This window comes from Notothenia rossii, assembly GCF_949606895.1.
Source record: "Notothenia rossii genome assembly, chromosome: 11".
NCBI classification, from domain to species: domain Eukaryota; kingdom Metazoa; phylum Chordata; class Actinopteri; order Perciformes; family Nototheniidae; genus Notothenia; species Notothenia rossii.
Window position 1 is genome coordinate 53865195 of NC_136910.1, and position 12065 is coordinate 53877259.

Here is a 12065-nt window from a genome sequence, read left to right on the forward strand (position 1 = left end):
GTGAGGAGGGAGGAGAAAACACAGGGGCCCAGGTGAACATAATCAGACAATTAGACACACCAGGGAAACTAATGACAAGAGGAAAACACAGGGGAAAAGGACCCGACAATAAACAGGAGGACAACATGACATGGAAAAAAGCAAAAACACCCAAACCTACAAAACTATAAAAGTGACATAACATGAGAATCGTGACAATTCGGTCAGAAATAATAGATTTCTTCACATCGTTGAGCAAAGCTTGGCATTACATCTTAACATTTTTAAACTGTGCCACCATTCTAGGCAGACATGTATTTCCAAAATGTATTGAAAATTGTTGTTCATTATAACAGATTCCCCACCACAAGCAGGAGTCTTTTCGATGTTCTGCAGAACAGAAAATATATGGAAATCATATCTGCCTGGTTTTTGTTCAAAATAACTAAAGTAAATGTTCAAGAAATGTTTTGTTTTGATGTTCTTCTTTATTTTTGCATATTTCAAGATGCGTGTCAGTTTTTAAACTACTTTTTAAGGTTTCCCTTCAGATATATTCATGTCAAAAGTGATCTTTTCACTGCATTGTGTTTTTTTGTTAAAGCCTCCAGAAAAGGTTTGAAAGTCTGAATGAGTGCCACTTTGAAGGAATTATGAGCACATATAGTCCCCTTCATAATAACTGTATTGCAATCAGATTTACTCTAAATATGTAAGTGTTCCTTTTTTTAAATTATCATCCCTCCTTATTATGGTTTAAAAAAAAGCAAACATATTTTCTTCTTTTTTCCTTTACGTGCAAAATTAAATGCTTTTGGATTTAAGGTATATGATAAGCATGTTTGTTTGCCTTGATGTAATTGTAGTTTATCTAAAGACGTTAGTTGATGTTATCAACAGAGTATACAAACTATTTAAGGAGTATTACAAAAATGTATACCTTTTGGGAGTTTCTTTAAAATGTTGATTTTACCTAATGTTTTGGAAAACAAGGCTACTTATAAAGAGTAACATTCCAAATGTACAGCATGCATACACTCAAATACACACAACGTTTGCAAACATTTGCCAAAACAGGTGCTCCAAATGACTGTTATGCAGTTACAAAATATTTGCAGATTAAACTTCGTTTCAACTATTACGAAATCAAAATATAACATTATTGGAAGTTTGGAGATCCAGTGATCAATTAACACGTTGCAGTTGATACTTTTCTCATGTGTCATCATAATGCTAAGATACCATGCATCTTATTTGCATAGGACGTCAGGCACACTTTTATAACTCAAGACCGATTTCACTGCATGCACTGTTTGTTGTAGATTGGGCAGTGGCACGCGCCGCTGCTTTGCATGCCTAAAGGCCGGCCCTCACTTGAGGCGCGTGGCATCTGGAGATGCCTGCGTGCTTTATCGCTCTGTCTGCATCACTCCCCTTAGCAACCGAGAGATACCATCTGTCCCCGCGGGAGGGAGGTGAAGGGGGTGAGCAGACAAAGCAAGTCAGGCAGCACCTGCTGCGCGTGAGGGGCAGTTTTCAGTCCACTGGGAATAGGATTTTAAAGTGTTGAGGTTGAAAAAAGGTAGCATACCTTCTTGTTCAGTTAAATGCAAAGGCTTTATTGTAATATGCACTTTGCACGTTATTATTAGAAATTAAAATCTTAAATCGCAGGCTCTTCCAACAATCCAACACAGAAATACATAAAAGAATTAGCAAATAATGCAAGACAAAATTCAAATAACTTAATGCAATAGAATGGTGCAAGTGACACATACATGCAAGTAGAATGCAGAAAAACTCAAAAGTTGGCTGTTATGTCTCAAAAAACGCTTATTTGATTTATTTATTAAAATATTGTACTTTTTCTTTATGTACTTTTATTTCCCTCAACCTTAAGTCCTATTTGCACACCCCACAAGCCACATCAACATATCATCCTGCAGCTTTAGAGCCCTTCTATCCCTACAAAGAGGTTCAGGGTTTACGAGTCGCCGCAGGTCACCAGGAAAAAAGAGAGCTTTGACCACCAACACCTGTCGCGCGCTGCAGAGGAGGCCTCCGTGTGGCAGATGTGTTGCAGCAACAATGGGTCGGTATCGATTTGCACGCGCCTGCCTGCCTGCCCTGTGGCCATGCAAGCTGATCCTTCCTAAAATAGCTCAGTGTTTGAACCTCCCTCAGCTGGTTCCAAATCAAACGTTAGCATGCAGCTGATGTGCTGATGAGTTTGCAGAAACTAAAAGCGATGGTATATACATACACATTTGGTGAAATGCACAGATAAGAGTTGTGTTGTTATAAAAAACAAACACTTTGAGCCTTCTAGCACGTGTTTACAGCGCAACCCGAACCTGATTTATATCTTCCTTTACGTGTCTGGCACCGTTTGGAGATAACACTTTTCATTGTGAAAGTTTAGCCCATAAGCACGACTCTTTGGCATTCAAATGTAATCAAAACTCAGACAACAGCCTGGCGAATGTGGAGACTTGTAGACAAAGGATCGGCGCGCCCAGGGGTCGGTGTTGACCTGGGTTTAGGAGAGGGGAGAAGGGGGGTCCCTCATAGCGACAGTTCTCCATCTGCCGTTCTCCCTGCTGCAGAACAATAGCGCTGAATCAATCACCGCCAACCTGTGTCTCCTGCACAGCCAACCCCCCTCCTCTATTTACGCAGCAGTGGCAGCAGGTCTGACCTGATGCGAGATGAGTTTTGGATTATTATGCAGATAGAATAGAACCAAATAAGAAGGAACTATTAGGGAGATACTGCGTTATCAGTAAAACAGATGTATTTGAGTCGTGCGTAAAAGTTTAGTCGCGCGTAAAAGTGATCTCAAATTAATAGAAGGTTCACATAAAAATAGTTTATAACCTATATATGGATGGATATAGATAAAGACATTTAGTGTATCTAAACACACTTGTAAAAAAATGACCTAAATATAGTTGTGCTTAAACGTTTGGTCGTGCGTAAAAGTGACTGGCAACAAACAAAAGGGTGTCATAAACAACTGAATTGAAATGCACAGATAAACATCATCAAAGCAAATGTTGCATACACAGATATAATAGATTGCGTAAAAGTTTCTTGATTCCTAAAGTTGTAAAAAAAAATAGGTTTAATTCAATCCTCCAGATGGAGACATTTGATGACTCCACCCACCAAAACTCAAAACAAAAGTGCAATAAACTTCACAAGTTCTGCTTTAGAGTTCAGTTCGTGTGGCCACTGAACTCCCCAGAGTAAATAAATAAAAAGCGAGCAGGGCCAGCTGATGGTGGACACGTGGTCAGCATGGGCCAGCAGTGCAGCTTGCGCAGCACCCACAGCGTTCTGGCACGCGCTCCTCATTTGCATTTGTATGGCTGGCCGTAATAATAGAGGGCTTCTGTGCTCACAATGGGCCGTTTTTATGGCCAGCCTCTAGTCCACAGATGGCATCATCCACCTGCCCTTTCACTGTGCTGGGGGGGGGAGGGGGCGCTGCACACTTTCTCCATGTTGGTGCTGCAAAATGTCAACAAAAAACCTAAAAAACAAGAAAGATTTCATTTCAGATTTAATGTTTGAAAGTCAGGAAAGTGCATTATGGGGTTTTACAAACTCTGCTGAAGATGTGCACATTTAAATGAATCATATCAGTTAGTTTGGATCATTTTAGGATAAAATCTCAGTTATTTTCTATTATTTTGTCCCCACTGTTGCGCAAATGATGCAGCTTGTGAGTTTTAATAATTATTATAAATGCATGCAATGTTATGCATTCTTAACAATTATATTATATTATGCATTTGTATCTTTAATTTGGAAATGGTTTGGTTGCAGCAGCATACAAGGTACTGCACATGGAGTTAATCATATAACAACATACAACAAACATGATCATAAACTGTGAAGATAGACATGCAAAACATTGGAAAAATAAATATATATAAAGTAGAATAAATAATATGAAATATACAGAAAGGCTGAGTTTTCCGTCATTTGCACTGAAGTGCTAACACTTCTTTTTATTTTAATGAAGGTATTTTTAGTTTCAGTCCAGGCTGCAAGCACTCAGAGGGGGGGCGTGCGTGGCTCGATGACCCCCATCAATCTGCCACGAGCCACAGTGTTACAATAGCATTATCATACCAATACACCATTCACCTCCCAGCCAATCAGGGCGCAGCGCTTTCACTGCCCCGCACGAGCTGCAGAGTATAAAGAGGGGAGGCAGCGACTCAGAAGGCACTCTACTCCCTTTCGGATTTACTGAAACTATCTAAATCTATCTCCCTCGTGGAATAATCTTCATCATCTTCATCATGACTCTTGAAGAAGTTCTGATCCAGAAGCCCATCGAGCGTGCCCAGTGCACCGGTAACGCCTTGGAAGAGGTCCTGGTGGCCGCTAAAGAAAACGACTCCCTGACTGTTGGTGTCTACGAGTGCGCCAAAATTATGAACCTGTAAGTATGAAACTCTCAACTGAATGTTTCAACATTTGAATCAGTGATTTTACACACTTTGGGTCGTTTTTGGAAGGAAACTCATGGCTTGTTTCTTTTATTTTGTCCCTACAGTGATCCAGACAGCGTGTCTTTCTGCGTCCTGGCCACGGATGAGGAGTTCGAGTGCGATATTGCTCTGCAGATCCACTTCACCCTCATCCAGTCCTTCTGCTTTGACAACGACATCAGCATCGTGAGAGTGAGCGACATGCAGCGTCTGGCTGAGATCATTGGAGACAAGGCGGAGCAGCTTGAAGATGCCCACTGCGTCCTCATCACGGTATGTAGAGCTCAGAATATGTGGTTCTAAATCATTTGAGAAGTGTATTTGTGGTGCTTTTTGGAAAGGAACACATCACTAAACCATATTTCCTCTTCATTTTCAACAGAACCCAGCTGAAGGGTCTTGGGAGGACCCTGCTCTGGCGAAGCTGCACCTGTTCTGTGAGGAGAGCCGCAGTCTCAACGACTGGGTTCCTGAGATCAGCCTCCCCGGGCGCTGATCGGGCCTCGGCTCCTCTCTATGCTCAGATGCTGTTAAAGCTTCTCATCTAGGAATACTCATCCTGACGGATGACCCTGTTTCTGCTCATCCCTGGATACTCCTGAGGAGGATTTCCGTCCAGGCAGCACGGCGCCGGCCCAAGGTGGCCCCCCGTGAACCGTCGCCTCTTGTCCCGTCCATGCCAAGATGACTCTCCTTCTTTATGTGAATGAGAGTCCGGTATGCCACAAGAGCGACGCATCGACCCTCATTCTTTGTGTGGATGAGGTTTGGAGAGGGAGGAGATGCGAGTTTTGCGTCCTGTGGTCCCACAGAGCAAACGTCGCACGTTGAAAGCACGCGCAGCAGGAGAAGAAGCGGTGCTGAGGAAGAGGTGGTCTAAAAAAGAGACTTTTTGAAGACGACCTCTTCGCTGAGCAACATGACAACAGTTGCAATCAGCGGATATGTTTCCCACTTTCCAGAATTGTCTTAATTCTCTAAAGGTTTCACTTTAGAAATTTAACGATGACAACAAATATTCTAAAATATAAAAAGAAAAAAATGAGAAACCGTTTATTCTCTAAAGGTTTCACTTTAGAAAATGGCTTAATAAAGTTAAAAAACAATGATAATTGAAATATTGTCTTATAAACATATAATTATGTACTGAAGACAGAAATGAAACTATGAACTTGTGATCATGATGTTGACATTTTTTGGAAAATGTTTGAAAAAAATAATGTTTATCTTCTAACAGTTTCACTTTAGAAATTGTAAGTGGAAAACGCTTAATAAAAACAAACAACAGAATACGATGGTGTGTTGTGATTTCACTTTCTCTTGCAAATATGAGTTGTGTGTTTTGGGTTGACGGGGTCAGAGAAGACGGAGGGGGGGTAATGAAACTAACAAAAGTTTCAAACTCAGCAGATTTGCATGGAAGGCGCTAAGGCCTGTCATCTGGTGTCCCTGCAGTAAAAAAAAACCTCCGTGGTCCCTCCTCCAGCAGACCTCATCTGCATGTGTATAGGACCGGGCACAAAGGCTGCAGCTCCCGGCCTGTCAGCTCCAGCGGGCCGCACAGAGCCCCCATTGTTCGGCCTGCAGATGTCTCTCCGCAGCCACGCCACGCCATCTGCCGCATCCTGCAAGTGGGGGTCGGGCAGGGCGGCCTGGGAGGAGCTGGGGAGAGATGGAGGGGGGGGGGGGGTGAGGGGTGAGGGAGTTTGCCAGAGGGGCTGCAGGGGTCGGGTCTGGCTGGTTTGGGCCGGTTTGTCCCGGGCATCATCTGGTGTCCTGCCAGCTGCTGTCGGGACTACTATTTACTCGTAGGCACTTCGCGAAACTTTTGGTAAACAAAGCACAATGACGCGAGATCTGCTCTGCCCCCCCCCCCCACACACACACACACACAAAGATTTTTTTTCCTGCACGACTTTACTTTCCTCAACAATGAGACTACTTTTAGGACACAGAACTCATGTGTGCAAGTGTAATAAACACATTATATTCTTATTTCCCCGGCACTGCAAAGTGTGCAAAGCTCAAATCAGGTGCACAAAAATATTTTGCATGAAATACTTTTTGCACAAAAATCTGGTATTATTCTGAACACAAAATGTGTGCGGCTGCCTCTGGGGGCTTGTAAAGAGCATTTGTGACTTTTTATTCAATTTAAAGTGTCTAAAGTAGCAATAAGTTACATTACATTATTATTATTTGTATAATTTTCACCTCTAATTTGAGCCTTTTTCTTTGAATCAGATCTCCAAACCTCTAAAAAATATTTAAATACAAAAAGCAGGAGTCAGAATTTGCATTTATTTTTTATATCACAACCATTAGGTTTGTTTAAATGTTTCAGGCACTTTTAAAAAACACTTTCTGCTATTGCAGAAAGTTTCATTGAAGAAAAAAAAAAAAATTGTTAAAGCACAAAACTGCAAAAAATCATTTGTCAGTAAAAACTGTAACATTCACAATGTGAAATATTTAAAAAAAAGCCACTAATTCCATGCTTGTAGAAAATATATAAAAACAGTTCTGCCAGTCTTTTTATGAGAGCACACAGAGTTTGGATGTGTGTTTGAGGCCCCTGTAGGCGCTGAGCCCCTCCCTCTTGGGGTCGCTCATCATCCCTCGCACCACCGGGGGACAGTCGCAGCCCCTCCTCTTCTGGGCGCGGTGCAGCAGGATGCGGTACACCCCCGTGAAGGGGCTGCGGCTGTGTTTGGTCTGGCTGTCTTGCAGGTGCTCCGCGCTGAAGCCCAGCTCCTCCAGCGTGGCCCTCACCTCCTCCTCCACCTCGTCCTCCATGCTGCCCCGCTCCGAGTCCAGCAGGCTCTGCAGAGCGCTCGACGGCTCCGGGTGCACCAGGGACCAGGGGAACTCCACGGGGAGGAGCCAATTGCAGCCCAACATCTGGTCCAGGGCGTAGCGCTCGTCGGGGGCCGCCTTCAGGATGCCCTTGATGAGCCTCTGGCAGGGGCCGGGCACCCAGGGCGGCACGATGTAGGCGCACTCGATGACGCAGCGCCGCAGTTTTCCAATGGTGTCGGCGCGGAACGGCATGGTGCCGGTCACCATGAAGAAGAGTACGACCCCCATGGCCCACACGTCCACCGGGGGCCCCAGGTAGCACTCCTCCCTGAACAGCTCCGGGGCGGCGTACGGCGGGGAGCCGCAGAAGGTGTCCAGTGTGTCGCTGCGCTCGGAGATCTGCGTGCTGAACCCAAAGTCTGCCACCTTCACGCAGCCGGTGCTGGTGAGCAGGACGTTCTCCGCCTTCAAGTCGCGGTGGATGATGTTGTGGTTGTGCTGCACGGTGAAACATAATTCAAATGGATTCAAATGATAATGGAATCCATAAAAACATAGTGATCACGTTTTCAACCAATCCACTTCCTTAAAACAAATCATACAACTTAGGCTGAAGACACAAGTTGTGTTCTTCACCAATAAATAGTTTGACAGTTTTTAAATCAGTTAATACCCCACTTGTGAATGTCCGAAGCATTTAGGTGTCTTAATAACAGCTGTTGCCAACACGTTTTTAAACGACATCATTCGCTTAGCGGTGGTGCCATGCGATTGTGATGTAGTTTGTTTATAGCCGAACCTTTTCATTTCTGGCGACTCCATTTATGCCTAAAAAATCATAAAAGTTGCGGTTCAATTTGGAGATCATCCTACATAACGTGTAACAAATATAAAAGTATGTTTGACATAGGGCTAGTTTTCTGCATATTCCAAAGTCCAACAGAAACATTCCATTGCTTTTTGTTGAGGGAGCAATGCTAACTTCCTGGTTCGCCTCGAAAATATGTCATCACTGCACCGCTGCATAGTGTTTCTATGCTCTCAGTTGAGTCCCTGCAATCGAGCTGCAACATTAAATATCTGATAACTTAAAAGACTAAATAAATACAACTTCTCGGTGGTAAAAGTGAACACAGTTTGATCTCTCACCATATATTTGACGGCAGAGATGATCTGGGCGAAGGTGATCTTGCAGGTGACGTCGGACAGTTTGGTCTCGGTGCAGATCCTGTTGTGCAGGTCTCCTCCTCCGGCGTACTCCAGCACCAGGAACAGGCGGCTGGGCGTCTCCACCACCTCGTACAGACACACCACGTTGGGGTGGCGCAGGCACTCCATGCTGCTGATCTCCCTGGAGAGCAGGCGCTGGGCGTGGCTGTCCAACCGGGTCCTGTCCAGGATCTTCAAGGCCACTTTGTCTATGAGGAGGACACAGGGACATTACATTCAATTAACAGAACATGTGTTAAGTTCTGATTGATTACTGAATATTTTTTAAATTAATACTATTTAGATTGTTGGACAGGCAAGAAATGTGTTTGAATCTGAACAGAGATTCAAATGTACATTCAGTTTTGAACACAAACGTACACACTGAACAACGTTTATTATGAAATACAAAAACAGTTACCAACTGTAATGATCACATATCTACTCACCTGAGCAAAAGAGCCAAACCTTCTGTGGTTCTGATCGCTCCAATTTGAGGATTTCCTTACTTTTATATCATTCATAAAATATCTTGGGGTTCCGATCTGTTTGAAAACATCACATTGGACTCTTGGATCTTTTGAATGAGTTGCTCCACTACTTCCTGACATTTTAGATATGATCTTCTGATCAACTGATAATGAAAATACTGTTTTTTTTGCAGCCTGCATCACTACTGCATGACATTTTATATGAAATACTACTAAAGAGTGCTGATTTACTAATAATGAAAATAAAAGCAGAAGGACCAGAGTTTTGCTAACATGAATGTACAATTAAATGTAATTCATTAAGAAATTATTATATTATATGTGCTTAGTGTCTACATCCATGAATGTCGAGTCAAGCATACAATACCCACAATGCATCGTGTTATTGTGAACAGCTGATGGGTGGGTATAATTTTTAGAGTTGTGCAATACTCTACTTTATGTGTAATGTGTATAGTGTATATGCAGTCTTTTGTTGTTCCTGATATTTAATAAGACTCCATCCACTATAACTTATGAACCCCCATACCCAAAAGGTGAGTATAAGCTGAGTGTATCCCTTTTTCTTTTTTTTGTTTAAGTAAAAGGGATTGGACATTAAAGCCACATGTACAAGTGAAAGTATCCCAGGCAAAGGTTAAAGGTTATTCCCACAGTCTGATGTCTTTTACCTTTAGTCAGAGCGTGGAAAGCCAACTTGACCCTGGAGAACGTCCCGAAGCCGATCTCCCCGCGGACCTTGTAGAAGCCCACCCTGCGGCCCACCACCAGGTCCTTGATGGTCTTATCGTCCTTGCACAAGTCTGTGGTGAGCTTCTGCAGGGGGCTGAGGCGCGGCAGGGGGTACGCCTCTTCGTCCTCGGGGCCCACCTCAGAGGTGTCCGACAGGCTGTACCGGCTGTGGTGGAGCCTGGTGCTCGCCACCTGGTACTGCCTACCCAGCATGCCTGCTGCCGGCTGAAGAGCGGCTCATCTGCAAAGACACGGTTCCAAAGTCTTTGACTGCTCGTTGTTTGGTTCAGTACAGTTTGGTAACTTTTCACGTTGTTAGGAAGCTAATAGGATGTTAAAAACCACATTTTTATTTCACTGAAAAGTGCATAAATAGAGGGTAAGAGGTGATACCAGATGCCTGTTCCTTTATTATAAATTATAATGATTCTACACCTGAAGTCATCTGGTGCATCACAGTAGGGCTGCAATCAAAGATTATTCTTATTATTACATTTAATAACTTTAAAAGTTGGAAAATAGTATACAATTCAATTTGTTGCATAAAGTCTAAGGTAATGTCTTTACATCGCTTGTTATGTCAGTCCAAAACAAAATATATTAACTCTAACATTATAATAAAGAGAGGAAAGCAGCAAATCTCCATGTTTAAAATGCTGAAAACAAAATTTCTGGCATTAAAACATTAAAACAAATAGTAAAATGATTGATCTAATATTAAGATAATTGACTTTTTTCGACTTTCTTGTTAAAGCTATACTTCATGGTATATGACGTAGGACTTTAATATATGCCTTACGACACTTTGTACCCATAAAAGTGCACGTTTACTGGACTACAATTGTTTAACCTTTCAAATGGCTATAACTATTTAACAAAGACATCAAGAATATAGAAAAAGAATTGTTTCTTACCAAGTTTTCAAACTGCTGTGAGCCGCGGACTCCATTACACGCAGAAGTGGTTTCGGCAACCACATTTTTTTTCTTCGTACGCTCACATGCTGCCTGTCTACCCCCCCCATGCACACTGAGCAGAAGTGTCCTCCAGCAGCCCACCCTACCCAGCTCACCTCTTCCTCTCCACTGATGAAGGATTAAGGTGGTGTCATGAACTCTAATCCTGGTTTAATTTGCTTCGATGTCAATCCCTTCAAATTGCTTACATCACCTCACGGCATCAAAAAGTGGCCAAAAGGGATTCAAAAGACGATGAATGCGGACATGTATCCACAGCAGGCATAGCCTAAGTAGAGTATTGGTTTGCAGGTGTAGTGTGAGACACTATGGAGTTGATCTTTGGGCTCTTGTGAAGATTAAATGCTATGTAAGGGTGTTAGGCGATGTTCCCAGAGAGATTAGCTCCCTGTGTCCGTCCGCTTTAGACGCTGAGCAGCAGAGATAAAGGGATTACAAAACTCCAGGTCACACTGCGGCGGCAGGAGCGTTTTATACAGGTGTGGTGTCCTTGAGGGGCAGCGGAGGAACAGCAGGGACACGCTACACTCAAAAGTCCTCAAGAGAGTTATTAACGCATACTTGGAGCACCATTGTTTTTTATTATTGACTGGTGTTTTTCCTGAAACTTCTCCAAAAAAAAACTAAATATATTCTGCTTACATTTAGTGCTACAGCTTTTATAGCGGCAAACTCAGCACTTTTAAAATATGTTATTCTCCGGGTAAATTGACATTCTTATTGTACTTACTTTTATGTACATTTTCTCCTCTTGTAAATACTTATTTTTATACTTTTAGCTTTTCAAATTGTGACTATTGGGTTTATTTGTTTAAACACACGATATGCAATTTTCAGCTACTAGGGGTCGCTAAATTCTGATAGAGAGAGTTTGTTAGCATCGTAAAGTAGGGAGGCGTTGGCGTTTGCCATTGATGTCAGCTTCTCTCGGTTAGGACGACTTTATTTTTAAACTTTCAGGATGTTTTAAACAGAGCCATATACTTCACAGAGGTCTCTTCCTCTCCGAAACAAACTGACCTGTTGATAAAAGCAACGAACAAAAGCAGTTTTACAGTAAAAACGAGTGCTTTCGTTAAGGGACACTAAGCTACAGTATAGAGGCTAAAGTTAGCTTAGCTTGTTTCTCTGAAAACCTCAGATCCAGACGTCTAATGACTAATATCCTTCATCCGGTTCAAATGTATAGTTAGAAACAACATGGATCTTGAGAGTAAAAATGTACTTAAAACTGGTAACAATTTCAATTTATAATGAGTTTATGGCAGACAAACACAACTCTGATAATTGCACAAAGGAGATACAGGCCACCAAATGAAACGCTTACCTTTGTCAAAATCTCTGTTGTTCTGAAAATTGTAGGATACGTTGGG

The 12065-nt window shown here is 42.6% G+C and overlaps 2 protein-coding genes across 2 annotated transcripts; one reads left to right on the forward strand and one right to left on the reverse strand.

Annotated features, from left to right (window-relative positions):
- The first annotated feature begins 4063 nt into the window (after positions 1 to 4063).
- LOC307025559 (growth arrest and DNA damage-inducible protein GADD45 gamma-like) lies at positions 4064 to 5774 on the forward strand. Its single transcript, XM_079660283.1, has 3 exons — positions 4064 to 4435; positions 4550 to 4757; positions 4867 to 5774. The coding sequence occupies exons 1-3, from the start codon at positions 4293 to 4295 to the stop codon at positions 4978 to 4980; spliced, it is 465 nt and encodes a 154-aa protein (XP_079516409.1). The 5' UTR covers positions 4064 to 4292; the 3' UTR covers positions 4981 to 5774.
- Positions 5775 to 6949: 1175 nt separating this feature from the next.
- On the reverse strand, positions 6950 to 11871 carry nim1kb (NIM1 serine/threonine protein kinase). The gene is made up of 4 exons (XM_079658965.1): positions 10630 to 11871; positions 9655 to 9956; positions 8433 to 8701; positions 6950 to 7781 (listed from the first exon to the last, which is right to left on the reverse strand). The coding sequence occupies exons 2-4, from the start codon at positions 9926 to 9928 to the stop codon at positions 7020 to 7022; spliced, it is 1305 nt and encodes a 434-aa protein (XP_079515091.1). The 5' UTR covers positions 9929 to 9956; positions 10630 to 11871; the 3' UTR covers positions 6950 to 7019.
- Between the last annotated feature and the right edge of the window lie 194 nt (positions 11872 to 12065).

Excerpts from the sequence above, each read along its gene's own strand:
- LOC307025559 (XM_079660283.1), top strand. The coding sequence starts at position 4,293 with ATGACTCTTGAAGAAGTTCTGATCCAGAAGCCCATCGAGCGTGCCCAG. Across the intron at positions 4,436-4,549 it reads TGCGCCAAAATTATGAACCT|TGATCCAGACAGCGTGTCTT; the intron begins GTAAGTATGAAA and ends TTGTCCCTACAG. Across the intron at positions 4,758-4,866 it reads CCCACTGCGTCCTCATCACG|AACCCAGCTGAAGGGTCTTG; the intron begins GTATGTAGAGCT and ends CATTTTCAACAG.
- nim1kb (XM_079658965.1), bottom strand. The coding sequence starts at position 9,928 with ATGCTGGGTAGGCAGTACCAGGTGGCGAGCACCAGGCTCCACCACAGC. Across the intron at positions 8,702-9,654 it reads TTTCCACGCTCTGACTAAAG|ACAAAGTGGCCTTGAAGATC; the intron begins GTAAAAGACATC and ends TCCTCCTCATAG. Across the intron at positions 7,782-8,432 it reads TCTCTGCCGTCAAATATATG|CACAACCACAACATCATCCA; the intron begins GTGAGAGATCAA and ends TTCACCGTGCAG.